Genomic DNA, 25,663 nt, shown 5'->3' with positions numbered 1-25,663 from the left:
AAAAGCAGAGATGTCCTTTGTGGAAAGTTCATCATTAAAACTTCAGGCTAAACAGCTCACAGTGAAAAAAAAGAACAACTCTGAAGAGTAAGCAACCAGACTTAAGGTCACAAATCTCTGCAGTGATATTCAACTAGAAGATATCAAAGAAAGGAGAAAGGCAAAGAACATACAGGGTACACTGAGATCCCAAGTGAAATCCTACAGTTTCAGGTCTGACTCTTGGTCCACGAGATAATGGATGAACTCCTTAGGGTTAACACACCTTTAAATTAAACGGTTCAAAGGCAATACCTAGATCCCCAGTGACTAAGGCATGCAGGGGACAGAAGCAGAGCAACCGAAATGTGGAATGTCTCTGGAACCATAGAAAACACAAATAACAAATGAGTCACTCTAAAAGCAACTTCCAGTGAAAACAGAGGGTGAAAATGTACCATATTGTGCTGTGAGTTTTGACAAGTATAAATGAAAGCAGCAATGAAACCACACATTTGTTGTACTCTCTACAGACGTTAGACTAATTCAGTTTTCCATCACGTCAAGAGATAACATATGCCTCAGTATTATTGCTTCTTTTGGTTCTGATTCTGTTTTTTCCAGAAGCAGGAAGAAGAGTTGCGATGATCTTGCAGGTCTTTTCCAACCTCAACCATTTCATGAATCTATGATTGCCTCTACAGCCCCGTAGGACCAACAGTTCCAGAACACTGCCCAACCACTGCCTTCTGATTGCAAAGCGTTGGCAGGGCACACTGTCACCATCACAGCATCTCAAGTTTCACTCCAAGGAAGATAAGGAACACTCCCCTTCCACTGGCGTGTGGAGGAAGCTCCAGACTCAACCAAGAAGCTGTAAGCCCTCGGTGGTGTTGTACAAGTGCCTCCTAGCTCTCATTCAGAGGTGGCTTCTTGTTTCACCAGCTGGCTTCATGAACAACACCCATCATTTTCACAAGTTTCTAATCCCTGACACAGAAACCCTAGACTTTTTCCCAGAGGTAGCTTGTGAGATTTTGCCTAACATAGTTATTTCTTATCAGACTGACAGGAAGAAGAGTTTTCAAGCAGATCATCTGTGTAAAACCTTCACATGCTTGTTGTCATTCTCCTGTTGCTGTCTGGCATAGCCTTGGTCTGCACAGGGCATGGCCCACAAAGCACAGGCTGCTTTTAGCAATGCTGCTCATCCTTGCTCTGGCCACAGATGCAACCAAAGCGAAAATAACCACATACAATACTTCACCTGGGACAAGTTAGTAAAGAGGATTTTGGCCAGTTATTTATTTCTTGGCACTGCTGAATGCCAACGTTTTAATTTCAATGTAAGTATAGCCAATCGCATAATCCTGCTGCCTGAGAGCTACACGATCCACTGAATGGAAGGCCACCACAAGTGTAGGAAAGACGTTGAACCTGAAGAAAAGATGACTAAATACTCAGATACTCTAAAGGACATGTCATTGTATGACAAAGTACACTTAAAATGTAACAGGAAGATGGAGGCTTAGCACGTAGAAAAAGCTTCCCTTAAGGTCCCTTACATCAAGTTGTTTTCCAGTTACTAAGACAGGAGAATAAAGTGAAGGACAAAAATAATCAAAGGAAAATAAAGGGAAGAAAAATAAAAGCTTTGTTCTGAAGTTTCAAAAGCTAATTATCACAAGGAGCCAACTTCATCCAAGGCTGGGACAAGTTGTACTAGTGTAATATCTTGCTGTATTTTACTGATGCCAGCAAGTTTTCAGTCCCAGAAATGTATCAAAAGTGATGCCTCAATCTTCAGTGGAAATCTGCCAGGAAAGAAAAAAAAAAAAAAATCCTTGCAGGCATCTATAATAGGTTGTGGTGAGAATGAAACAAGAATAGCAAGCCAGGGAACCTTCACATTTTTGCAGGAATGGAGCTTCCAGTCCCTTACACAAGTTAAATGCCGTTCAAAAGCATTTTCTCATGGGAAAAAGTAAGCAATCAGAGATGGAAATAAAGTGGAAATTATTGCTATCTTGCCAGCTTGAGATGCCTTCAGATATTTGTTTGGGGCAGGGAAACCTGGCAAAAGCAAAGTATGCAAACCATGCTACTTGGATATTGAAGTTTCCTTATACATTCAATGATAAATGTGCACACATAGAAATACATACACACTGATACACACACTGTGAACAGCTGAATATATGAAGGGTTTAAGAGTGAAGGAAATGCAACTTCCACATTACATCGACAGCTGAAGAAAGTGAGAAAGTCTTTGGGGCGGGGGTGAGAGGGGAAAATAGCTTTTCCATAAATACCTTTTGTGGAGAATTTTGTGATTTTGCAAATAAACCCAAAACAAACCAGCTCTCTGACACCAATTATGAATACTGTATCAACTTTTTTAGAATACACTTGGTACAACTGCAGCTGCATCCAGACTCACCTGTGCGCCTGCTTCCCCCTTCCAGTTCATGCATCCTGAAGTCTTCCAATCCAGCCCCAAATCCACTTTGACAGCTCCCTCTAGCTAATTAGATAAAATACACTGGCCTCTCCTCTTGGATTAATGGAGGATATATTAAACAGTAACTGGGAAGACCCTTCAGAAAGGGCATGCCAAAGACATCTACTTTATCCAAAAGTATACCACTTAAAAAGGCCAAACAATCCCAAGGGAATGAGGGAAGGCAGTAATTATGTGGTATTAGTGAACAGCTTTAAATATAGTTTCTTCAAAAGTAGCTGGCATCAACTGTATTTATTTACATAGAAAGTTCACTGGGGTGGGATGATCAGCTATTTTTGAGTCTCAGAAAGGTCAGAGGAATGCAAGACAAGCACTGGCATTCAAAGGACCATGGAAGATGATCTTGTAAGTATACTCACCTTGACAGAACATCTTAGGAAAATACAATTTCAGTAAAAAGATGCTGGTATATAGCTCTGTTACAGTTACATGTACTGAGTAAATAAACCTATCTGTTGATCAGTAATACAACTTTCCTATGACTTGGAGCCGAGCCATTGGAACTTTTTTCATAATAAACAAATCAAAGAACTGCTCCTCCAGAACAGATCCTCCCTGATGGGAAAGCATTGGCATCCTGCTGAGCAGATGGAGGGACCCTGCATCTTCTCTGGCTGAAGGCTGATGCGCGTTTTTTTGATGCCTGCAAGTGCATTGATGGTGAGCTTTTCTTTCCTGTTGATTTTTTGTTTTCCTGGTGCAACGATTGGAAGTTTTTGTTGCTGTTGGTTGTTTTGGAAAGGACAGGGAGACACTTAAGAATTTTTGGTCTGAAAGAAACAAGGTTTGTAGATGCAGCAGTCCTCAGCTCTGCATCTGCCCAGTGCAGGGAATTTCTTTAAGATCTCAAAATAAGAATAAGACAATTTAAGCTTCTAGGAGAAATTAGAAATTAACACTGTGGCCATCCTTTTTTGAAGCACCTTTGCTATTTGGAGTAGCAAGTGCCAAGAATCTCTTCTCATATGAAGTGAAGCAATGCCTCTGGAGGGCTTTTTTTCCTCTTTAAAACGAAAATCATAGTTCTTCCTCTTTTTCAAGGCAAGTTTTGACTTAGAATGCACCCCACTCAAATCCTAAGCAACTAGGAAATTACAGCCAAGGACTGTTCTTCACTCGCACAGTTCTGCAAGACTACACTGGCCCAAGAAATGATTTAAAACAAGACTTCATATTTAGGGAATTTTGTATTTCGCATCTCTTGTATTCACATGAATGTACTGTAATTTCCTACTTTCAGAATATTCCCTGTTTTTTTTTAATGTCTGTGGAGAAAAGATGGTGGTCGTAAATATCTTTTTTCATCATCTTGATCATTAGAGCTGTGAAGTTGGGGTAGTGAACCACTTACATCCAATGATTCTGCTCTCTTATGTGTATGGCTTCATCTGGTTAACTGGAATTAATTGGAATTTCCCAAACTTAAGAGGGAAAATAAATAAAAAATTAAACAAACTCTAGTTAATTATATGCAAAGTCCAGTAAACAGCAGCAGCAGTTAAAGGTCAAAAATGGAAACAAAGAAAAATGATTAACAAATTTTACTCCTTAAAACAGTCAGGATTCAATAGAAGTTTGTACTTCAGCTTTTTTCTTTATCGTTAGAAAAAACATTAACATCTTAAAGTGCACAATTACAAAAATGTTGTATTTTGAGTGACATGTTTTGCAGTCAATTTCCTAAATGGCTCTAGTAAATTCAAATTCAATTCCTAAAGTTACAGCAGTTCAACGTTTATAAGAATATATTTATATTACAACCTTCATTAGTTACCCTCTTCAGCTCCCCACATAGAGGATTTAAACATCATTTGTCAAATCTGTTATACTCAGGGCATACTCAGTTTAGCATTCTAACCAAACTCTTCTAAGGGGCTTTGAGAGGGATAAATTAGGGTTTTAGATCTATGGCATTTTCCTAACAGGAACAGAGATGCAGTTCGGATAGCTGGCAAGACTATCTCATTTGAAAATTAGTCCAATCAATGGCAGCACAAAATGAAATGCAATCTATGCCATTCAACACGTGATGTAATTCCTAAAGTGGTGCTCAAAGAACAACAAAAAAGTACACTAGGCTAGAGGCAAAATTTCAGCTCGTTCATTCCACTTCTTTGACTTAATGAACAGACACACTCAACTAATTGCTTTGGCAGGCCAGCAGGCTGCCTTTGCTTAATAGTACTAACTACTAGGAATTCCACTACGCTTCAGTCTCTAGTATTTAGGATTTTTAACAAACACTGTTTTAAAGTGAACCTCAGGACTGTCTTGCATTTAGAAGAAGACACTTCTCCCCTCACTTCCTCCCTCTAGTCACTGCATTAGGCATAACTACGTACCAATACATGATGTGTAGACCAGCTGAGTACTTATCCATCACAGGGAAACCAAGCACCTACACAGCACTCTGCTAATAAAGGCTATTTGGAGCAATTCTGAGCTTACAAATAATAGAAAACTACCTTCCCCATATGCTTGCTTCATGCTTGCCAGATACATCCATTTGAATTTACTCAAAGGCACAAAGGTTCTTTATCTTCATCTTACAGGGCTGAGCTGTGAACATGCAGCAAAATTCCAATCTCATATTCACAGCAGAATACAACAAATCCAAACACAAAACTGAATCATTACTTGACCTTCACATTTAATTACTCCTCTTGAACTAGCCTCTTTTCGGCTAGTTCAACAGCCTTTCCAGATCTAGCAATTCATAACAAAGCATCAGGCAGCCAAGCATTCAAAAGATGACAGGCTTGGATTTTTTCACGATGACCTGGACTTTTTCATTTTCATGATTAAGCTACATTTAAAGAAAAAATATTACTGATACCATCCAGAGTTCATTCCCTCTGCATCACATCCCTGTCAGTTTTGTGCAGTATAAAACATAACAGATAGTATAATTATCAGCTTCATACAAATTCCTGGCATTTGGTTAGAGAAGGAAGGAAAGAACTAAATGAATAACAGTAAGGGTAAAAGTTCTTCATAGGTACTGAAGGCATCTATTACATGAAGCAAAGTACATGAAAATTAGTTTGGATTCTGATGTTAGGCTCAATGTAAAATTCTTGGAGGTGCGAAACCCGCAGTAGTGCTGTGAAGTTTATCCTATCATAGAATTTCTTCTATGACACCCTGACAAAAACTAAAGGCTCAGCTGCTACATGCATGCTGTTTGATAAGATCTAAAATGATTGAAAGTTCACAGCTTCAAAAGACAGCCTGCACCCTACAAAGAAATACAGCATTGAAAAGGAATAAGAAAAAAGTACAAATTTCCATCAGTGACCGTGTTTGCAGATGAGCAATTTACACATCTAAGTGAAAAGTCATCTGACACAAAAACGTTTGCCATTACTCGATCATCTTGTACACAGGGTCTCCAACCTGAATTGTTCCAGTTTTGTCAATAGCAAAGTATTTTCCAAAGAGAGGGCTGGATTTGTATATGTGTCGCTCCGATGGATCACACAGGCGATAACTGCAAAGAGAGAACACTTCCTTAGAAGCAGTGGAAGCACACCCTAAACATCAAAACATCAGTGGTGGCAGAGAGGACATATGATGTTTGGACCACCATACTAGACTACAAACTAAACAAGCACTATAACTAAGCACTTCAGACAGAGAGAGAGAATCTGACTGCACTCACACATTCATACATTTACCACCTACACAGAAGATACTCTAAAGAAGAAATGCTAAAGCTGCAAAAATCAAACCTTTAAAATACCTTAAATATCTGTCACACCAAGCATTCATTCTAGCACTGATGAAAGAGCAGCGAATATAAAGTTTGCAAGAAAGAAGAGAGAACTTCCTGAATTTTCTTACCACATAGTATTGTATAAAATAGAATGGAAGCCAATAAACACAGATCTTTACATTGCGTTATTACATCCCACACATCCTTAAAACCACTTTTAAAACATCAGCCTAGCATGTGTTGGGATCTAGCCTAAATCCAATCACACACCCTGAAACACACTGGTATTTTTAAACCTTTTCAATGTTTCCAGAGGCTCTTTCCTGTCCAGAACTCCAGTGTCTGGGTCAACAGTCGTTAAAATACACCTGCAATGACAAACAGCATCAAATCATTCACTTTTTTTTTTTACTAGTAATCTTTATATCTTTATGTAAAGCAACACTCTCAAATGTTTACCTTCCACAGCACACTGTCCCTTTCATCTCTGTGTCACCAATAAGAATGTCCTCCCAGTTGTCCTGCGGAAAGGTTTATACACAGATAAGATGCACCACGCACAACCAATCCCACCAGTCACCCCTTGAACAGGCAGTACCACTCCAGATAACCATCTTTAAAAGCACACATCCCCATGACTGAAAGCATACAGATATGTTTCAATATGTGAATATTCATCCAATTTCTACCAACTGCCATCTATTCCTAGGATTGCTATGTGTGTTAAAGTCTAATATCACAGATGCACTGTGTTAATTTGGGGCTCTAGTATGGGGTCTTTGGTGGTTGTATCCAGTCAAAAGACTTATTACATAAGTCAGGCCCCAAACATGGTCAGAAACCTACTTACAAAAAAAAAAAAAAATACGGCTGTTGACTGAGTTTTTAACTGGAGCTTCAACTTTGCTATGGCACCTGTTATCCACCCTAGCAGGGTATAGTTTACTTCCTACTCAAAGCTGGTGGTCTGCTGAATTTCTGCTTTTTAGGCTCCAGATGACCTTTTTATCCAAGAAAAAAAACTTTCCCAAGACAACAGTTCTGCTGAGGCGTTTGAGTCAATTGCTGAAACCCCTGAATTCATTGACAGGTACCAATTCCACCAGATACCTTCATGAACAGTACTTTTTGAACCACCAGAATGCAGGCAGAGATGTAGTGATGGTACTGCAGAATAACAAGGGCCAGTTTTACTCTTGTGCCAAGAGCTATAAAACACTGCATTCACAATTTTGCAAATTGTTAATGTATATTAATAATCTGATCAATTACAGCATGCACAGCTTTCTTTGCTTCACACTTAAAGGCGAACTTTAATAGTAAACTGTCACTTAAATACACTGATGTCATCCTTTGCTAAGCTAATTAGGTATTCACAGACTTGTCACCTCCCCTCAATGATTCACATGGATTCAAGCAAGAAGCTGTATCTCTCTGGAATCCAGCTGTACATCACAGAACAGCAGCTTTCCTCATCCATGTTGGCACCACATCCCAAGGAAATTGAGTTGAAGAAGAAAAACATATCCAAGACTTCAAAAAAACATTTCAGATCTATTTTACCTCCTCAAAAGCACCGCAATCTGACACAAAAATATTCGGTCTGAAGTTCTGTATCTTAACTTTCTTCTCCAATCTGGTATTTAAGTCTTCCAAGGAAGCTTCTGAGATGATCAACACTGGGCTACAATCAGGATAGGCAACCTACAAAAACAAACACAAACAAACTGTCAAGCTGTAAGAGCACGGGAGTAAATGGCAAAAGATAAGTTACACACTGATATGTTGCAACAAGAGGCCATTTATATGCCTGGCAGTATTAAGATGCTGCATTCAGATTTTAGTTTTGGTGGAATTAAGTTAGAAAAAGGGCAGTTACTTTACTTGCTATTTCAGAAATTGCTACAACTTTCATTTGCTCAAACTGTAAAATTAAACTTCTATTAATAGAATTAAGCTGAAATTACAGCAGCTGTCACAACAACTGTGCAAGTATGAGTGGCTTAAGGAGGAACCAAGAGCACTCATTTACCTCGTCAGTGGTTCGGAAAAGGTTTATTACATCCTTTGACTTTCTTGGCACCATGGAAGGCTCGAAGTGCACTAGCCGATATGGCTCTGAATTCAGGAATGTGGTGATCCACTGAGCCACTTCATCACCACAGTCCCTGCCTTGAATATCCAATCCAAACACCCTAAGGGATCACAAGGCATATTAGCAAGTTAGCTGGAAAGCCAAGGGCTCAAGCACTGTCGCTATTCAAAAGTAAGCATTTTAACAGTAGTAGCTAGACGCAGGTAATAAACCACCTGAATTAACAAGGTGGAAGCTTGCTGAATTTGGCATGAGGATCATATCCAGTGTGCAATCTTCTTGTAGGAAGCTGAGTAACACAGATGTGGCTGGACAATATCAGCTGGTAAAAGAACAAGCCGCAAAGAGTTTAGGTGCCCAGGGCTGACTGTAATACAGCAACCAGTCCTGGCTATTCTCAAGTGGGGAAAACAAGTATTTTCTTACATTTACTTATGACTAACACCAAAAGATCTCTACCCAGAAACTGACTGACAGGTAATTAATTTGATGAGCGGCATTTTGAAGGATGTGGTTAATTACTGAAATTAGAATTTGCAGATATCGTCTCTGATTGTTAAGGATGTTTTCCTTCATGTTTTAGTGCTGTAAAGTTTACCCAAAGCTGAGTAAAACTCTGCCACCTATAGATCTCTTCCCGCTGCATTCTGACATTAATAAATTTGCATACACCATAAGTATTTTAACTATGAAACAGTAGGGGCTGCAAAACAGTTTGTCAGAAGCTGGTATTTACACACTCCACCAAAATAAAATAAAATAAAATAAAAAAAAAAATCAGCAAAATCAAATCACACACTACATCCAGACCACCTGAGAATCAGCCTGTCAGCTCAAAGTGGAGCAGGAAGTACAATGCAAACTTCAACCACTGTTTTCAACGAGACCCTTTCCCAAAAACGATCTGTCTCCCAAGAAGTCTCTGGAAGATGGCTTTGCTCTCCTCACCACATTAGGCACAACAACAAAAGGACACATGCCAGCCTTTCATGAGGCTGCTGGCATGGTCTCACCCCAGTGAGATCTGGCAACAGGCAACTAATTCAACAAGCAAAGCTCAAATTTAAGATATTGAGCTATTCCAGATGCTAGGAGAGGTTAAACATTTATAATGGAAGCAAAGTCCACGGGGCACAAAAAGTCACCAGCAGCAGAATTTAAAACAAATTTATGCAAGAAACACTTTCCTCACAGGACAAGGTAAACCTCAACTCAGTACATAAATTCCAGCAACAGTCATGAATTGTTTTACTACGGTTGACACAAACGCTCTGCAGTTTTTTCTACCCCTGCAACAGCATGCCACATAGCTTTATGCATGCAGATGCTCAGGCAGCTCATCTAATCCTACACCCAGCTCCTCAGAGCCCACTCCTGCTGCCAGGACCTCACAAACACCCATGGGAAGGCTCAGAGCTCCAGGAAATGACAGCCAGCAATGGGCTTCTGCTGCCAAAAAGATCAATTTCTTTTCACTCACACAAACCACCCCTGCAAAAGGAGCCAATGACAAACCACTCCTGCTTACTTTCTTTTCAGAAACACCCCAAATTTATTTGTGTGTGTTCAATCTGTGTGTGCAGACCTACACAGCCTTTTGCAGCCAGATGCAATATTGCATTGTCGGCTCCCACATACTACTGGGCATGAGCCAGCACTGATCTGAAGGCACCACGCTCTCCTTGCCCGCAGGTTGTGTGGTGCAGCAAAGCAGCAACTCCCACTCACAGGCTGGAAGGGAAAAACCTGGGATCAAAAACCAAATCTTCATTTGCCTGAATATACTACTGTCCCCAAACCTCACTCTTAATGGATCAAATCAGCCAGCCTGGAGCACAAAAGCAGCAACATCATGCAAAACCTCAGGACTTGTCTTGAAAAGAACCAGGCAAGGTACTGCTAATTTTATATCCTATGGCACCACCAGAAATTTCATAATGTTCATAGTCCATTTACCTGCATCTAACTTCTGCTTATTTACTCTCCCAAAAATCTAGCAATTTTAAAGCCATGGAGTGCAAAGGTTTATCAAACTAAAGAAAGAGGACTTGAGAGAAAATTAAATTCCTGAGATCTAAAATTGCGAAGTCTAAGATAATTTTTCATCACGGAAATGCACTTAAGTCTATTTAATTCTTCTTCTAACAGCACAACAATTTGAAAATAACCTATTGAAAATAGTGTACATTTCTGATACATGTCTCACTGGCTAACATATAGACTGTACAGATTGATTTTTAATATACTCCCCTATTTCTCTGTGAGAAACCTTATCATCTGTAACTCACTCCTCCTTTGTATTTACAGAGCTACTGAGCTGTGCTAATCAGGGGCCATCACAGCAACTGATTTATATTAAAAGCAAATAGAGTTCTTCTCCAGCACTTAGTTTTAATTGTACCAGTAGGCACACTAACCTCCTGCGCTACCCAAACTAACAACACTAAGCGGTATCTCTGCAAGAACTAACACAGAGTACAGTTACTAAGTAACCTTAGGTATGAATTGATATTCTAACAGCGATATTCTGCTTCCCTCTCCCATTCCCCAGCACAGATTTCAATACATGAGAGAAATAACCAGGGCAAGCCCATCCCACATGACTGCAGGCACAAGGATGAATCTTAGGAGGAAGTTTTTTCTCAGGAAGAGCAGTGAGGCAGTGGCACAGGCTGCCCAGAGGTGGAGGAGTCAATGTCCCTGAGGGGTTCAAGAAACGTGGAGATGTGGCACAGGGACGTGGACAGAGAGCAGTATTGGTGGTAGGGAGACAGTTGGATTGATGATCTCAGAGGTTCTTGTCCAATCTTCATGATGGTTGATTCTAAGAACGAGATGACTGCCTGTAAGCAGTTCACCTGAAACAGCTTTGTGAGGGGGCACGGACCTGAACCCCAAACTGCTGATGCACACAGCGGCACTGACCAGGAAACACAGGACTGAGGCGCTGAGATACAACCTCTCACCCACGTGAGAACAACAGGCAAGCAAACACAAACAAGCAAACTACACAGGGTCCAAAGACTAAAGAGCACAACTTAGTCTTTGAACGCTACGTTATCTTTCCTGAGACTTTCCTCCGATACTATTTATCACATCAGAAGCGGACCTTTTTGTTACCATCAACCACGGCCTTTCGCATAATAATAAAAGAATTTCACCTGCCAGTTCCACTCAAAATGCCAACCACCGCCCGGCCCTGAAGCACGTGAGCGAGGCACAGTACAGCAGGCAGACAGCAGGGAGGAACGAGGGGATCCCGGGCAGCGCCCCGCCCTCCCGTACCTGCAGTTCTGCACCGGGTTTTTGCGGGGCAGCTTCACGGGCAGACACAGCTTCTTCATCCCCTGGGCGCTCAGGGTCAGGTAACCATTTTCACAGCCGGTAGAGATGAGGACGAGACGCGGCTCCTGACGAGCCGTGACCATGTGCCCGTCCTCCTTGATCACGAGCCAAAACCTGAACGATACGGAGCGAGGATGAACACGCGATGCCCGGCGCGGAAATCCCCGCCGCAGCCCCGCGCAGGGCTGCCCTACCTGTCCCGCATCTCCCCGCTCTGCAGCCCCATCGGCGTCACCCGCGCCCGCTGCACCGCCACCCCCTGGCACGACTTTATGGGGTACACGAACAGGCTGGACACCGTGCCCACCCGCTGCAGCCGGCCCGGGCGGCGGCGGCGCCCCGCGGCTCTCCCTCGGGTCCAGCGCCAGGCCCCGAGCAGGACGCCCAGCGCCGCTACCGCCGCCGCCCCCCACAGCCAGCCCCGCGGCGCCGACAGCACCAGACCCTGCGCCCCCATCATGGCGACCGAGCACCGCGCGGAGCGGACGGCGCGGACAGGGAGGCGGGTCGGGGCCGCCCCCTTCCGGTTCGGGGGGCGCAGGGACGGGGGGGCACCACCGCCTCCGCGGGCGGGCGGCCTGTGGCGCTGCGCCGTCGCTCTTTCTGAGAATAAGTTTTTTCGAATACCCAACCTGAGCCTTCGCTGGTACATCTTAGGGCCATTATTTCTTGTCCTGTTGCTGCTGCCTGGAAGCAGGGAAAGACACTGAGGCCCTGGAGCGTGGCCAGAGAAGGGCAACAAAGCTGTGAGGGGTCCAAAGCGCCAGTCTTATTGAAAGCGACTGAAGGAACCGGGATTGTTCACTCCGGAGAAAGGAGGCTCAGGGGAGACCCTGTCCATCTTTACAACTGTCTGAAAGGAGGTTGTGGTGAAGAGGTTTGGCCTCTTCTCCTGGGCAGCAGCTACGAGATGAGAGGGAACGGCCTCAAGCTGCGCCAGCAGAGGTTCAGATTGAGTATTGGGAAAAAATGTCTCTGTTCAGAGTGGTGACGCAGTGGCACAGGCTGCCCTGGGAGGTGGTGGAGTCACCGCTCCTGGAGGTGTTCAGGAAACATGGGGATGTGGCACTGAGGGCAATAGTCAGTGGGCCACGGTTAGTGGGCATGGTGGGGATGCGTTGATGGTTGGACAAGGTGAACTCGGTGGTCTTTCCAACCTTGATGATTCTGTGAAATAAGGAGCAGTTGGAAGGGGGAGCTTTGCAAAGGTGAGGTATTCCTCCAGGCTGATTTTCTTATCTTGGGATGACCACACAAGACCGGCTGAATTACAACAGGCAAACTTAGTAGGGGAGAGACATCTCATAAACTATGCCTGCGCACCAAGGAGTCATCTTGCTGTCATTTGCACAGGGGGAGAGTGAGACCTCCTGAAGCCCCTCTGAACCACCAACCCATTTCCAGAGTATTCTAAGAATCGAACAGCACTTGCACAGGAATAGGGCCATACTTTGATCACAACATTAGATGGGGCCTGACAACCACCCAAGACCCAGACCCATTTCTGGAACATTATGAATAACTGAGTTTGTACTCAGGGAGAACATAATGCAAAGGCATCATAGCTCATTGCTAATAGGGCATTTCTTATCTAGTACCAATAACCATTTTTCCCAGGCAAACTTGAAGCTTCTCTTTCTTTGAGTAAAAGTGTTAACCGATTGCTTAGTGTCATTTCACCTTAATTTACCTGATAGAATCTTGAACTTTGTGACCTTTGTACACTACCCAGGGCAGTCTGGAGTCAGGTTGTGACAGATGTATGCCTGCAGCTGCTGCTGGGTGCCAGCTGGGTGAGACCCCATGTCAGGGCTTCCTTCTTGTGGGCACCTGATTAGAAAGCCTCATTAATGGCACTCCATGGGGTCTTTATGCTAAGCAGGTGCAACATCATAATACTACTTGTGGCTGCTGACATCGTGGAACCTTCTGTCAACTTCCAGGGTCTCTGGTCAGGGCAAAGTTGGAGCCTGCTACGTTGGTTCCTCTGGTTTCCCTGCTCAGGCTCACAAACCAACATTTTTAGGATCAGCTTGCCAAGACTGAGGCAAGACCAAAAAGCAAGGACAGTCAGTGCTTTGCATTTCTGAGAGATTTATGCAGCCCTGCCACTATGAACTGCTGGAAGTATTACATTGAATGCATCCTGAGCGACAGGAACATTGATGATGTGGCCATTGTGGGCCTCTCTGACAACAAGTGTGTGTGGGCAACCAAGCCAGGAGGGCTGCTGTCGGCTGTCTCACCTTATGAAGTGGACTTGATCACAGGCCAGGATAGGAAAACGTTCCTGATGACTGGAATCACCATCGCAGGGAAGAAATGCAGTGTGATTCGTGACAGCCTGCTGGTAGAAGGAGACAACGTGATGGATGTCAGAAGTAAAGGTGGTGACAGCAGATCCATCTGTATAGGCAGGACCCCCAAAGCTCTGATCTTCCTCATGGGCAACAGAGGAGTCCATGGAGGAGTCCTCAATCAGAAGATCCATGACATGATTGTTGGCATGACACTATGAGGCAGGTGGCACCAGAGAGACAGAAATCTTCCACCAGAATATGGTGGCATTGTCATAGCTTTAGCAGAGAAAGGAAATAAGCCTGGTTTTCTTGCATATGCCATTGCCTACTTCTTTCAGGTAGGGGGATGTTGGGAGAGCAGCAGTATGGAGACACTCACTCTGCCTGAGAAGCTTCAGTGCAGGAGTGCCACTTCCCCATCACCTTCAAATCATTAAATATAATTTAATGAATCTAAAATAATGACTCATGAAGAAGTTGATAAAGCTGCCCCAGACATGAAAAGAGAGCCAGCCCTGCTGAAGACAGAGTGAATTTGCATGCCCCTTGATAGCCATTCATCTTCTAATTTAACACAGAGTCAATATTTGGTAGTTTAATTAAACTCACAGAGAAATCTTTAATCTGCAGCCACACCTACAAAGAGCAGTAAAACGCTGTAAAGGAACCAGGCATCTGATGTATTAGCAAATATTCAACAACACTAATGACTGTCTAATTTGTAAACACTTGTCCTGTGAACAATACGTACAAGCATGAATCAAAACAAATTAACAGAAGTAATGAGGGGAAAAAAAAAACAAAACCGGAAAAACACAAACCAGGTTTAGGATCTAACAATAAAAAGCAATGCATGAAATGAAATGAATGGTAGGAAAAAATACATCAGTATTTATTCTGGCTACAAGTTTCTCAAAACATGATGCCATTCCTAACAGATACTGACATTTATTTTCACAAGCTTAAGGCAAAATGAGTAAATATCTCCTGTGATGTTGTGAGCACTGGTAGCATTCTCCTCTGCGCATATCACAAAACACAGAATGCTTTTGTCCCGTGAACTTCAGTCTAAGAGGCATTCAGAGTGACAGGGTTTGGAATAACAGAAAATACTTTTGCACGATTTTTTTGATTGCTCCCTTCTTTGGAGCCAGAGAAAACAGATCTGAAGTGTATATGTGCTCCCAAAAAACAGTGACAGGATGACAGGGATGGCCCCAAGTTGCACCAGGGGAGGTTCAAGTTGGATATTAGGAAAAACTCAGAAAGAGTGGTTGGGCACTGGCACAGGCTGCCCAGGGAGCTGGTGGACTCCCTGTTGCTGGTGGTGTTCAAGAAACATATAGATGTGGTACTGAGGGACATGGCTTAGTGGGCAATGTTGATGGTGGGTGGATGGTTAGACTAGATGATCTCAGATCTTTTTCAATGTTACTCTATGATTCTATGATTAACCAGCATGAAGATATGGAGATATATGGGCCTATATAGTGTGTTGGTGCTTTGATAGCTACAGCTACTCCCTAATCATACACGATGGGTAGCACAACACTGTACAGCAAAGCTTCTTTCAATTCAAAGGACTTGAGCATTAAATCTAGATACAGTTGCCTTACCTAGTGATTCCATAGAAATTTAAGTTTGTTTGTTTTTGTTTTTGTTTTTTTAAAAAAAAGGATTTCTAAATCCAAGAAGGACCTTAAACTTATTCCCTAAACCCGCCAACTTGGACCCTAATGAGACTTTGTTCAGATCAGCTCTGACTCTTGCAGACTGTAGCATGAAGGAGCTGAAGGAGGATAACAGAAGGCAGCAGCATCCTGATCTGGGTGGACATTCCAAAGAAGTTCCCACAGTAAAAGGCAGCAAAATGCTGGCCTAGATGAGGAGAAAGGGTCTTGGGGCAGAGCTAAGTGTAGGTTGGGTTTGTCCCCAGGAAGGAATGAACTGTCCCACTGCAGAGACAAGCCAGGTATTTTTCCAGTGCCTCTGCAAATTCCACAAAAGGTGGGGATGATGGGATGACACTGCTGGTTATGCAGTCATCCCACTTTGATTTCAGACAGGTATGATAAAAAATATTTTACATCGTACCCCCACACCAATTGCATCCTTCTTCTGAAGTCAGAACAAAAAAATAAATTCAAAAGATTCCTCCATAGAGAAGAGAGGAAATCAGAGTTCAGTGAGTCATATACATACTAGAAATGAGCTGAGTGAAATTAACGTAGGAAAAAATCTCAGGAGAATAATTGGCAATGATAGAATTAAAAACAGGCTCATTAATGAGAGATGGCTTTTAATGGAGTCAAAACGGTGTGGCTTTTCTTACATAAAGAACCATAAATGCATAGAAGGCAGGCAGGTCGGTAGGCTGCTTTGTCCTCCGTCTGGTCATACAGGAAGATTGACTGAAAATTGTCTAATTGAAAATCCCTCCAGTCAAATGTTAAACGTTGGCCTCCTTAAATTCACCAGGACAGCGGTGAAACGGTTAATCCGAGGAAATTTTTGGACCAGGGTGAAGCAATGTGGGCTACTTACACACGAGAGCTGGAGCTGGGGTACAAGGCAGCTCCCGGGGCAGGTCCTTCCTTCCGTGCTCGGAACCTCGCCTACTGCGGAAAGCAGCTGGGATCTCTCCAGTAGAGGGCGAGATTTGGAAACAAGTGGCTAGGGCCAATTCCTTCAGTGGAGCAGCCTGCATGAGGGCTTTTAAGGCACACCAAGAATTGTGAAGTACAATAAATTTCTAGGTGTAGAAGGGAAAAAAGAAAACACAACAGCAACAAAACCAACAACGACAACAGCAACAACAACAAAAAAAGAGAACAGTGTTCCATGTCTTTACATTTGAAACAATTGCAAACAGGATACAGAGACTCCGGATTCAAAACACCAGGCCCAACATCCTGAAGATATGTCTTGGCAAAGTAGCTGAGGGGAGGGCAGGAAACTCAGCAGGAGGAGGTGAAGCAGAACAATAAGCAAGGCTAACAAGGGTGGAAATCTGACTTTTTCCCAGGAGATGGCACTAAAGGACAATTGCCTTTCAGCCAGCATTGCTCAGCTCAGAGGAAACCTCGCTGAGGGCCAAACTTCTTGGCGCAGTTTGCCCTGAGATCTCTGCAAGTCCTTCCCTATCAACAGAAACAAAGTTTAGTTCTGTGGTTTCAGCAAGGGATGGCGAGTGGTGAAAATTCTCCATCTCCATGCAGGAGGTAAACATGGAGTGGGAGAGATGCCAGGAGGTCTCTGGTCCAACTCCTGCTCGCAGCAGCGCCAGCGCTGCATTTGGACTGGGTTTCTCTGCTCTTTGTACAGTCATGCCTTGAAAGACCCCTGGGATAGAGACCCCAGTCTTCTAGGGCAGCCTCTTCTATGTGATAGCTGAACTATCACATTAGTGATCTTTTCTTCTTGTATCTGGCTGAAAACTCCCTCATTTCAACAGATGACCATGGTCCATACTGTCTATGCACACCTCAGATGCCTGGCTGCATCTTGTTGGCAACCTCTTTTTCAGTACTGAAGAATCCATTAGGTCCCTCTCTCCTCTCCTCCAGCTAAACAAAGCCCAGAGCCCTGAGCCCCTCCTCACTGGTGACGCAGGATCCAGGAAAGAGCACCACCCTTGCTGAGCTCAACCTGGACTTCACCCCAAAACCACCCTGGCAGCCTGATACCTCCTCCTGCAGTGACAAGGGTGAGAGAATTCACTTCCATTATCTTCATTAACTCCATTATGCTCCTTAGGGTCCCTATTGCTCCTTGAAGAAAAATTATTTCCAAAGCTCGTTGAACGCAGATTTTAGGACCTGTTTCGTCTCAGAAGAGGACAGGGCCCCTGGGACGCAAAGAAAGGAGAAGGCTGACCAGACCTGCTCCCGAGCTCATCACATAAGGGGTGAACCTTGGCCCGTGGCTGGCAAAGTCTCACAAGCACTGCATGATGTGGTGTGGTGTGACTTCCCCCGGTCACAGCACTTCACAGGCAGTTGTGCCACAGTGCTTCCTCACAGCAGGACAGAGGACAATAGCTGTGAGGCCACTGCCATTTCCTCGGGGCTGTGAGGCTGAAGCAGCAATCAAATGCTCTGGCAAAAACAGCAGGAATGAGCTTCGTTCTGCTCCATGATTCACGGCTAGAACCAGCCAGGGATTTTGTTCATAGAGCGACTTGCTGGGCTGTTGGGGGACTGGAGTCCATTTCTGAGAAAAGCTTGAGCAAGGCTCCTTCTGACTGCTCCTCTTGTACCCAGCTTCCTGGGCTTATTCACACTGCCATGTGTCATAAATGATGATGAGTGGAAGTGTGAAGGCGACCAGACACACTGCAGCACAGGTCTGAAAAGCAACACCTGCTTGCTGCCATGGCAAGCAGAAGTGCAAAGGAACTGCTTGCCTGCATTCAGGCCTTGAAATCAAACTTTCCCCAACAGCAACATCTATCCCATCCTCATGTATCCATGAGGAGGACTGGCATTTCTCTGAAAGGCTAAGAGGAGCTTGGAGAATAAGGCTGAAGGGAAAACACTGGCAACAAAACAGCCTGCCCGTGCCCACAGCTGAACTCTCCCGCAGCTGTGCTGGACACGACTGCAGCCCTCTGCATGCACCCCATGACTGGGTGCTGCTGTTGGAGCGGGGCTGGGGAAGGGAGGGCAAGCTCTCAGACCACAGCTTGGCCTCACAAATGCACCGCGCCGTCTGAGGAGTGGATTACTGTCTAAGGAGCACCAATTAGCTTACTGTAATTGGTAACCTCAGTCAGAGAGAGTTCATCTTGAGGAATAGTCCTCCTTGAATCACCAGCTGTTTTATAGCAACAGCAATAGCAACTAGTTACTTGCTTACTTTTTCTTCTTTCTTTCTTTGTTACAGACCTATTTTAAAGACACTGTTTGTTCAGCAGGTTGCTCATCAACATGGAGCACCAAACTTTTCTTTTTTTTCAGGCTGTTTACAAATCATTCTAAGTCTACATAGATGGCAACAAGGTTATTATTCCCTTAACGTTGCACCATACAAGCAGAGGCTATAGGTCAGCAGACAAAAGTCAATGGCAAGTGCTGTGCCAAGCAGTTTGCAAACTAAAGTTCATATTTACTTTTGTGGAAAGTGCCTGCATTGAATGGGCTGGATTGTGTGGTGCAATGAGGGAGCAACCGTTCTGTTGTGAGGACACATGGATGTTCAATGCACAGAGAAAACAGACGAGTCCTGGATAGATGGTGGGAACCAGAGCGTTGTGGTCAATGGCTCAGTGTCCAGGTGGACATCAGTGATGAGTGGTGTCCCTCAGTGGTCCATATTGGGACCGGTTCTGTTTAATATCTTTATTAATCAGAATAGAATTCCATGAGTTGGAAGGGACTCAGAAGGATCACTGAGATCAACCAGTGGCCCCGCATAGCACCACCCAAAATCCAAACCCTATGTCTGAGAACTGCCCAAATGCTCCTTGAACTCTGGCATCGGTGCCATGCCCACCACCCTCTGGTGCAGATCCTTTCCCTCACCCCCAGCTACCCCTCCCCTGGCACAGCTCCATGCTGTTCCCTCAGGCCCTGTTGCTGTCACACAGAGCAGAGCTCAGCGCTGCCCTCTGCTCCCTGTGAGGAGCTGCAGCCACCAACAGGCCTCCCCTCAGCTCCTCTGCTCTGCGCTGAGCAACTCCATCAGAAGGACAGGTCTGACAAACAGAGGTCAAGAAAGCTACAGAGAAACAACTAGAGGTCACCACCCTCCTCTGCAGCCTGTGCACTACACCTTGACTTTCCTGAGTGTCTCCATGCTGCCTGGCTACAGCCCTGTCCCACAGGAGGGGCCAAGGCCACCAGCAGAACAACACAGGGAAGTTTACACTGCAGCTTCCCCTTTCTGCTTGGGCTACGGCTGAAAAGCTCCTTGCTTGTGTGCACGCTTACATACACAGATAATCACAGCACATGGATCGCATACTTTTATTTACTGTTTGGATAGAAAAGAGCATGAAAAAAATCCATCTTTGTTCTATTTGCTACATTTAGAAGAAATACAGTAGTGTGCTAAGACACGCAGTGCCACTCCGTTCAGAAAAGGCAAAGAACACAAATGAACAGCAGTTGTTTCCAGAAGACGCCAGTTCCTTGATTACATAAACAAACCATCAAAACTAGGAAGATCTGTAGTACAGAGAAAGTGCTGGCAGGGAAATCATTCACTGCTACCATGAAAGACTGATCGGAAAAAAAGCCAAATCAATTCACAGAATTTTGAAGGCCCATAAGAACAGTTGTTCCTGTGCCATCAACAGGAGATTGATGTCCCTCGAGGTGTGACATGGAAGTGGCTCCATCTGCACAACTGAGCTGAGCCATCCAGCACTGACATTGTCTGGCTGCAACTTCCACACGTGGAAATGGAGGTGGAGCCAGCAGGTTACATGGGCACACTCTTATGCAGAACATGCTGCCCCAAATGGCGCATTCAGCTTTTTCAGATACAGCTGGTATTTTGTAAAAAATTATTTAAGTTCATTTTTTGAAGCTCCAGCTTCTGGAGTCAGGTATGCTAGATAAAAACTGTGTATAAAAACCAGCGGGTGGGATTTACAGCAGCAGAGGAAAGCTTTAGCATTTTAATCACAGCGAACATTTAATGCCCCCAAATCAGCAGACAAACACCTCACTTCCTTCCTGGGTTTTTAACTAGTGCTAAGACCTAAGGGCTCATGATTTCCAATGTTTGAGATGAACAACAGTGATGCAGCAAAGCCCACCATGTCTCCCCAGTCAATTCATACCCAGAAGTTTGAGATCATTCCTAGCTTAAACCATCTCACAAAGAAAAAAGGACGTAGGACACCAAAGGCTTCCTTGTCCTATCTCTCATTACATGTTTCCTCCATAGTTTTGACTATTTCCTTCCCATCAGACTCCAGTCTCCTCCACCTCCCGTCCACCAGCTTCACCATCTACTTCTCTTCACCTCTCTCCTTCATCTACCTGCTTTCCCATCTGTTCTTGGCTCCCCTCCACACGTAGCTTTAGAAACCCAACACATGCCCGACTCCAAACTTCAGCTCTGTTAGTCCACAATCACTTCCTTGTCCTTGCAACCCAATCTGATTTTAAAGGTTGGAAGGTGCTGGAGAATTTTGCAGAAAAGAATACGGGGCCCAGGTGCTGCACGGGGTTGGGGCTGTCCATGTCCAAGAGGTTTCTCAGACGCAGTCATGGATGATGATTTAATGGTAAGAGAGATGAAATTGTTGCAGTCTTCTGGGAAAGGCTCACGCTCACCCCGTGCTCTAGCGGACGAGTGATGCCATCTGTGCTGCCACCCCGAAGGGAGCAGTGTAGGCTGTTGCCAGTCCTTGCAAGCCGACCACCAAGTAGCGGCATCCTTTCTGCAGGGCTTTGCCGACGTTCTGCAGGAGAGGTGAGGGAATGGGGGGGCGTGAAAAGGACAGGTAATGGAAAAGAGCTTCCCAGGAGACTGTTCTGACATCTGCCTTCATGTGCAGTGTTCACAACCTAGAGAATGGGCTTCTCCCACAGCTGATGAGAGCTTCAGCATGGAGCTGTTTTACTGTCTATTTTTACCTAAAAATACACACCCACAGAGCACAGTTGCACCGAGCGGATGCAGCCTCTGCAGGAAGTGAGGCTTTATTTGGATTTTTATTCGGGAATAAAAACAATTTCAGTTCACAACCAGCACATGTGTCCCACAAACACATGCCCTAAGTATGTTAGTATCTTAAAAGCACATAAATTTTGTGTCACAACAAGACTTCTTAGTCAAAACAGAATGTTTTGACCCGTGTTGGTCACTATATGTATTTCAGAACTCAAGTGTACTGCATGAGAACAGATTATTAGAAGTAAAACCTGAGCTAATTTAAATCTCTCTCTAGTTGTTCACAGGGGTGTTCATGACTGGGGAATGAATACAATGGGTTCAGCCTGGGAAGAAATCCCAACTGTGAGTTGGTGCTTGGGCCTAGGTCAGAAATGTCTCCTGTGATGCAGAAAACATTGCAGCAGAGGATATATTTATACACATCATGACATCAGTGAAATCCATTATCTGTCACATTCCTAAGATTTCTTACAGCTAGATTACGGCAATCCTGCCACAGGAAAACCATCACCTGCAATGCCACACAGCTGAATGCTGCTCTATTTGCAGCTCTGGAAACATAGCTGAAGGGAGTTAGGATGGCAAAACGGAGGGGGATGGAGGAGGACTTGTGGGGCTGTGCTCACCCCTGCCCTGCTGTATCACACGGTGACTTTGTGTCCCTTGTCTGCCCCTCACCCCACACACCTCCCCCACTCACCGGTGCCTTCATGGGCTGTTCCCTATGTCAGTGCTACCGAGTCCAAGCAGTGCCTACAGGAGTGGCACACAGAGGCCCTGGGGGCTGCTATCAGCATCTGCACGGCAGCAGCACCGAGCAAAAACAATCCCCTGCAATGTAACCACGTTCACAGACTGCTCCGTGTGCAGCACGGCGAGCTTGGCTGCTATGAGGCTGCTGCTTAAGGTGCATTTCCCATGACTTGGAAAGCAATGCTGGAAACTGCAAATACTGAATCCATCACAGGAGACTGAAATAAGTGGTTCCTGTTCATCTCTGCTTTACGAAACAGAAAAACTTGTGAGGCAGCTCGTGACTGTGAGGTCAACAGTGAAGTCTTACGAGTTTCAATAGTAAGTGGTTTGCCCAGCTAACTGGCGTTCTTTGGGTGCTGGACTTCAAGAAAGCCACCATATTTTTTAGGAACGCGGTAGGATGCCTGTTCTCGTACTGACATCTGTACTCCAGGTAGGAAGCCATTCCAGACCCCAAACAGGACCTTCCTGCTAGCACAGCAACTATTCCTTGCTACAAGTGCCGACACATGGCCTACACGTGTGTAAGTGAACAGCAGAGAGAAGTAACCACGTTCCCCCGGCAGCACTGGCCGGCCGCACTGCCCAGCACCGCGCTCACCGGCCGCGGCCCGGCCCCACTTCTGCCCCACGGCCGGCTGCAGAGGGACCTTCGCTGGGTCCCTGGAAGGCATGCAGAGCGCTAGAGGAATCTCCCCGCGCTTTCTTTCCGTCATTTCTGCCAAACAGAAATCCAAGCTAACGAGCTGGAAGCTCTAACGAACGGTGTGGGACTAATGAGGCCGAAAGAAAGGCAGAGCGAAGGCACGCCGCTGCCCGTCCCACGGCGGAGCTCGGCGCCGCTCCGGGGCTGGGAGCGCGGCGTTCTCCCCCCCTGCTCACCTTGCCGTACTTCCTCAGCCTCTTGCCGTAGGGCCGCTTGCCGGGGGGGGGCGGCGGCCGCAGGGGCTGGTAGGAGTCGGGCAGGAGGGCGAAGCGCACCTTCCTGCCGCCCGCTCCCTCCTCCCGCTCCTGCTCCGGCCGCGGGGCTCCGGCCGCCGCCTCCTCGTCCTCGCCGGGCAGGATGCGCACCTGGTCGTCGCCGGGTCCCCGCCGCGAGAAGCGACTCCGCGCCTTGGCCCCCAGCCGCGGCCCCACCGTCATGGTGCCGTCCCGCGCCGCCGCTCGCCGCTTGCCGCTCCCTCCGCCGTCGCCGCCTCACAGGTGTGGCCGGAGGCGGCCGCTGTCCCGCACCGGGGCGGCCCTCAGCCGGGCATTTCGTCAGCGAGCAGCAGAGCTTTTAGCCCGCGGCTCCCCGCCTGCGCCCCTGGCTTGGCTAGTCCCCAGACGGTGGGAGACGGGCGCCTGAAGTTCAGGTCCGTCACTGTGGGAAACATCGCACGATCGCATATATTCCTAGGACCGATATTGCTAGGATTCCTAGGATCCTATATTCCTGGACCCACGGGGACCATCGAGTCCAACCCCAGGCTTCAGGCAGAACCACCCCAAATCCAAACCCTACGTCTGAGAGCACTGTCCAAACACCCCCTGAACTCCGGCAGCTCAGAGCTGTGCCCACTGCCCTGGGCAACCTGCTCCGTGCCCACCGTCCCCTGGGGCAGAACCGTTCCCTAACCCTCCCCGGCCCTTCCCGACACAGCTCCGTGCCGTTCCTCACTTACAGGGCTAGGCTCCGAGGGCAGAGGTGGATGCCATGCCCAGCCCAATGAGCTGAACCGTCTGAGGGGCTGGGACACCCCCCTCCTCTCCTGCAACTGCAGAACGTGACATGGCACTTCACTGTCTTTCAGACTCTGCAAGCTGAAGCCACGCCAAAGGATTCGATATGCAGCATCTTACTGACTGCCATGATTAAGCTGCGTGCTGTTCACCAACAAAGCCAGCAGTTCTGAAAAAGTCCATCTTGTGGCCATTGCCATCTTATCTCTGCCAGTAACAAGTCAGTCTGAAAACCAAAAGACGTGTTTGGGTGCAGCTTTGGCACTGAGATCGTGCCTGCGCAGAGGCATTTTTCACGGCTTTGCCGCAGGGAGCACAGCTTGGCTCACAGCTCAGCCGTTCTCTTCCAACAGGGCACAAAAAAGGTCACATTCAACGGGATTTGGAAACCAGCACAATTTCACCCTGCTGGCAGTCACAGGCAATAGCGTCATTAACAGACCATTCTGCTTCCCCTTCTGAAAAACTAAATGGGCTTTTTGGGGCGCTGTGTTTCTTGGGAGAGCTGAACTAACAGGTACAAGCTCTGGCCTCTTGAGACATTATCTGCGTACCATGGAGCAGCAACACAGCTCCTGTTACATGAAACAGTAACAATCTGGGGCAAAGCCAGCCCTGTGAAAACACAGCATGTAAAGCAGGAAGCCATCCTAAGCACTTAATCTACCACCCAGAGTATGACCTACATACATGAACCTTTCAAGAAGGCCAAGAGTTTTGTTTCAGCACAGAGTTCAGAGGTGATGCTGGATTCATGTCATGGTTGTTTTCTAGCGGTGTATTTTTGAGGATAAATGAACCTTCATGGACACTTAGGGGCACGCTGAGCAGACACACAACCCATCCCTTCCCAGGATCCTTGAGTAACTTCTGGAAAGCTCTTGGCCACCCATTTCCAAGAAGTACTGTGCCAGTGAACCCATAAGACCGCAGAACTGATGCAACATCAATGCTGAATTCACAGCACGTAGAGCACGAAGGCTTCACACTAGAACACCCACACACAATGCACACCTGCCATCAGAAACCTCTAGACTGCGTTGCTACCTGCAGAGATTACTGCGCTTGTATAAAGGGCCAATGACAACCGTTTTAGTATGGAACTGTTCAAGTAAGTTTTAATAGAGTGCACCAGTGAATCAAGATGACTTGCATCAGATTTTGTTTCAATGAACATCAGATAAAAAAAAGGGGCTACAGTTCTTTCTTTCCAGACACCATCCTTTTGCTAAGGCAACAATACACGTCCATTTCAGAACATAACTGATAACTGTTACAGAGGAAAGCTACATCACAGTACAGCATGTCAAGTCCATCTTCGTCAAGAAGCCATTCCTGAATGGCACATTTACTACACTTACAGCCTTCTAACTTCGGGTTACAGAGTTTACCACAGCTTTTTTTTTTTTAGTTTTTATTTTTTAAAGTGACAATTTCTTAATGAACTTTCTATTCTTCACAAGAGTGTGCGGATGGGGCCCATATGTTGATATTACAGTAATTACGACATTAAATAACATTGCACAACCAACCTCTATGGTTAATTCAGTACAAAATAACAAGTATTAAAATGTACCAGTACTAGTGGTTTTACATAC

At 45.5% G+C, this 25,663-nt stretch overlaps 3 protein-coding genes across 3 annotated transcripts; 1 reads left to right on the top strand and 2 right to left on the bottom strand.

Annotated features, from left to right (window-relative positions):
- Positions 1-4,029: 4,029 nt before the first annotated feature.
- Positions 4,030-12,134, bottom strand: LOC125690035 (mitochondrial amidoxime reducing component 2-like). Its single transcript, XM_048937965.1, has 7 exons — positions 11,853-12,134; positions 11,599-11,772; positions 8,251-8,413; positions 7,782-7,922; positions 6,678-6,739; positions 6,515-6,586; positions 4,030-5,993 (listed from the first exon to the last, which is right to left on the bottom strand). Exons 1-7 carry the CDS (start codon positions 12,116-12,118, stop codon positions 5,867-5,869), a joined length of 1,005 nt encoding a protein of 334 aa, XP_048793922.1. The 5' UTR covers positions 12,119-12,134; the 3' UTR covers positions 4,030-5,866.
- Positions 12,135-12,307: 173 nt separating this feature from the next.
- On the top strand, positions 12,308-14,342 carry PFN3 (profilin 3). Its single transcript, XM_048937977.1, has one exon. It carries the CDS (start codon positions 13,772-13,774, stop codon positions 14,174-14,176), a length of 405 nt encoding a protein of 134 aa, XP_048793934.1. The 5' UTR covers positions 12,308-13,771; the 3' UTR covers positions 14,177-14,342.
- A 5,568-nt stretch (positions 14,343-19,910) lies between these two features.
- Positions 19,911-23,597, bottom strand: C2H1orf115 (chromosome 2 C1orf115 homolog). Its single transcript, XM_048937978.1, has 2 exons — positions 23,226-23,597; positions 19,911-21,372 (listed from the first exon to the last, which is right to left on the bottom strand). Exons 1-2 carry the CDS (start codon positions 23,484-23,486, stop codon positions 21,253-21,255), a joined length of 381 nt encoding a protein of 126 aa, XP_048793935.1. The 5' UTR covers positions 23,487-23,597; the 3' UTR covers positions 19,911-21,252.
- Between the last annotated feature and the right edge of the window lie 2,066 nt (positions 23,598-25,663).

Source organism: Lagopus muta, chromosome 2 (genome assembly GCF_023343835.1).
Source record: "Lagopus muta isolate bLagMut1 chromosome 2, bLagMut1 primary, whole genome shotgun sequence".
Classification (NCBI taxonomy): domain Eukaryota; kingdom Metazoa; phylum Chordata; class Aves; order Galliformes; family Phasianidae; genus Lagopus; species Lagopus muta.
This window is presented reverse-complemented; position numbering and strand designations above follow the sequence as displayed.

Bases quoted from the DNA above. Each gene is read 5' to 3' on its own strand.
- LOC125690035 (XM_048937965.1), bottom strand. From the start codon at position 12,118: ATGATGGGGGCGCAGGGTCTGGTGCTGTCGGCGCCGCGGGGCTGGCTG. The intron at 11,773-11,852 runs GTAGGGCAGCCC...CGTATCGTTCAG, and splicing joins AGCGGGGAGATGCGGGACAG to GTTTTGGCTCGTGATCAAGG. The intron at 5,994-6,514 runs GTTTAAAAATAC...CTCTCTTTGCAG, and splicing joins CCTCTGGAAACATTGAAAAG to TTATCGCCTGTGTGATCCAT.
- PFN3 (XM_048937977.1), top strand. From the start codon at position 13,772: ATGAACTGCTGGAAGTATTACATTGAATGCATCCTGAGCGACAGGAAC.
- C2H1orf115 (XM_048937978.1), bottom strand. From the start codon at position 23,486: ATGACGGTGGGGCCGCGGCTGGGGGCCAAGGCGCGGAGTCGCTTCTCG. The intron at 21,373-23,225 runs GTGAGCAGGGGG...CCTCTCCTGCAG, and splicing joins GGCTGAGGAAGTACGGCAAG to AACGTCGGCAAAGCCCTGCA.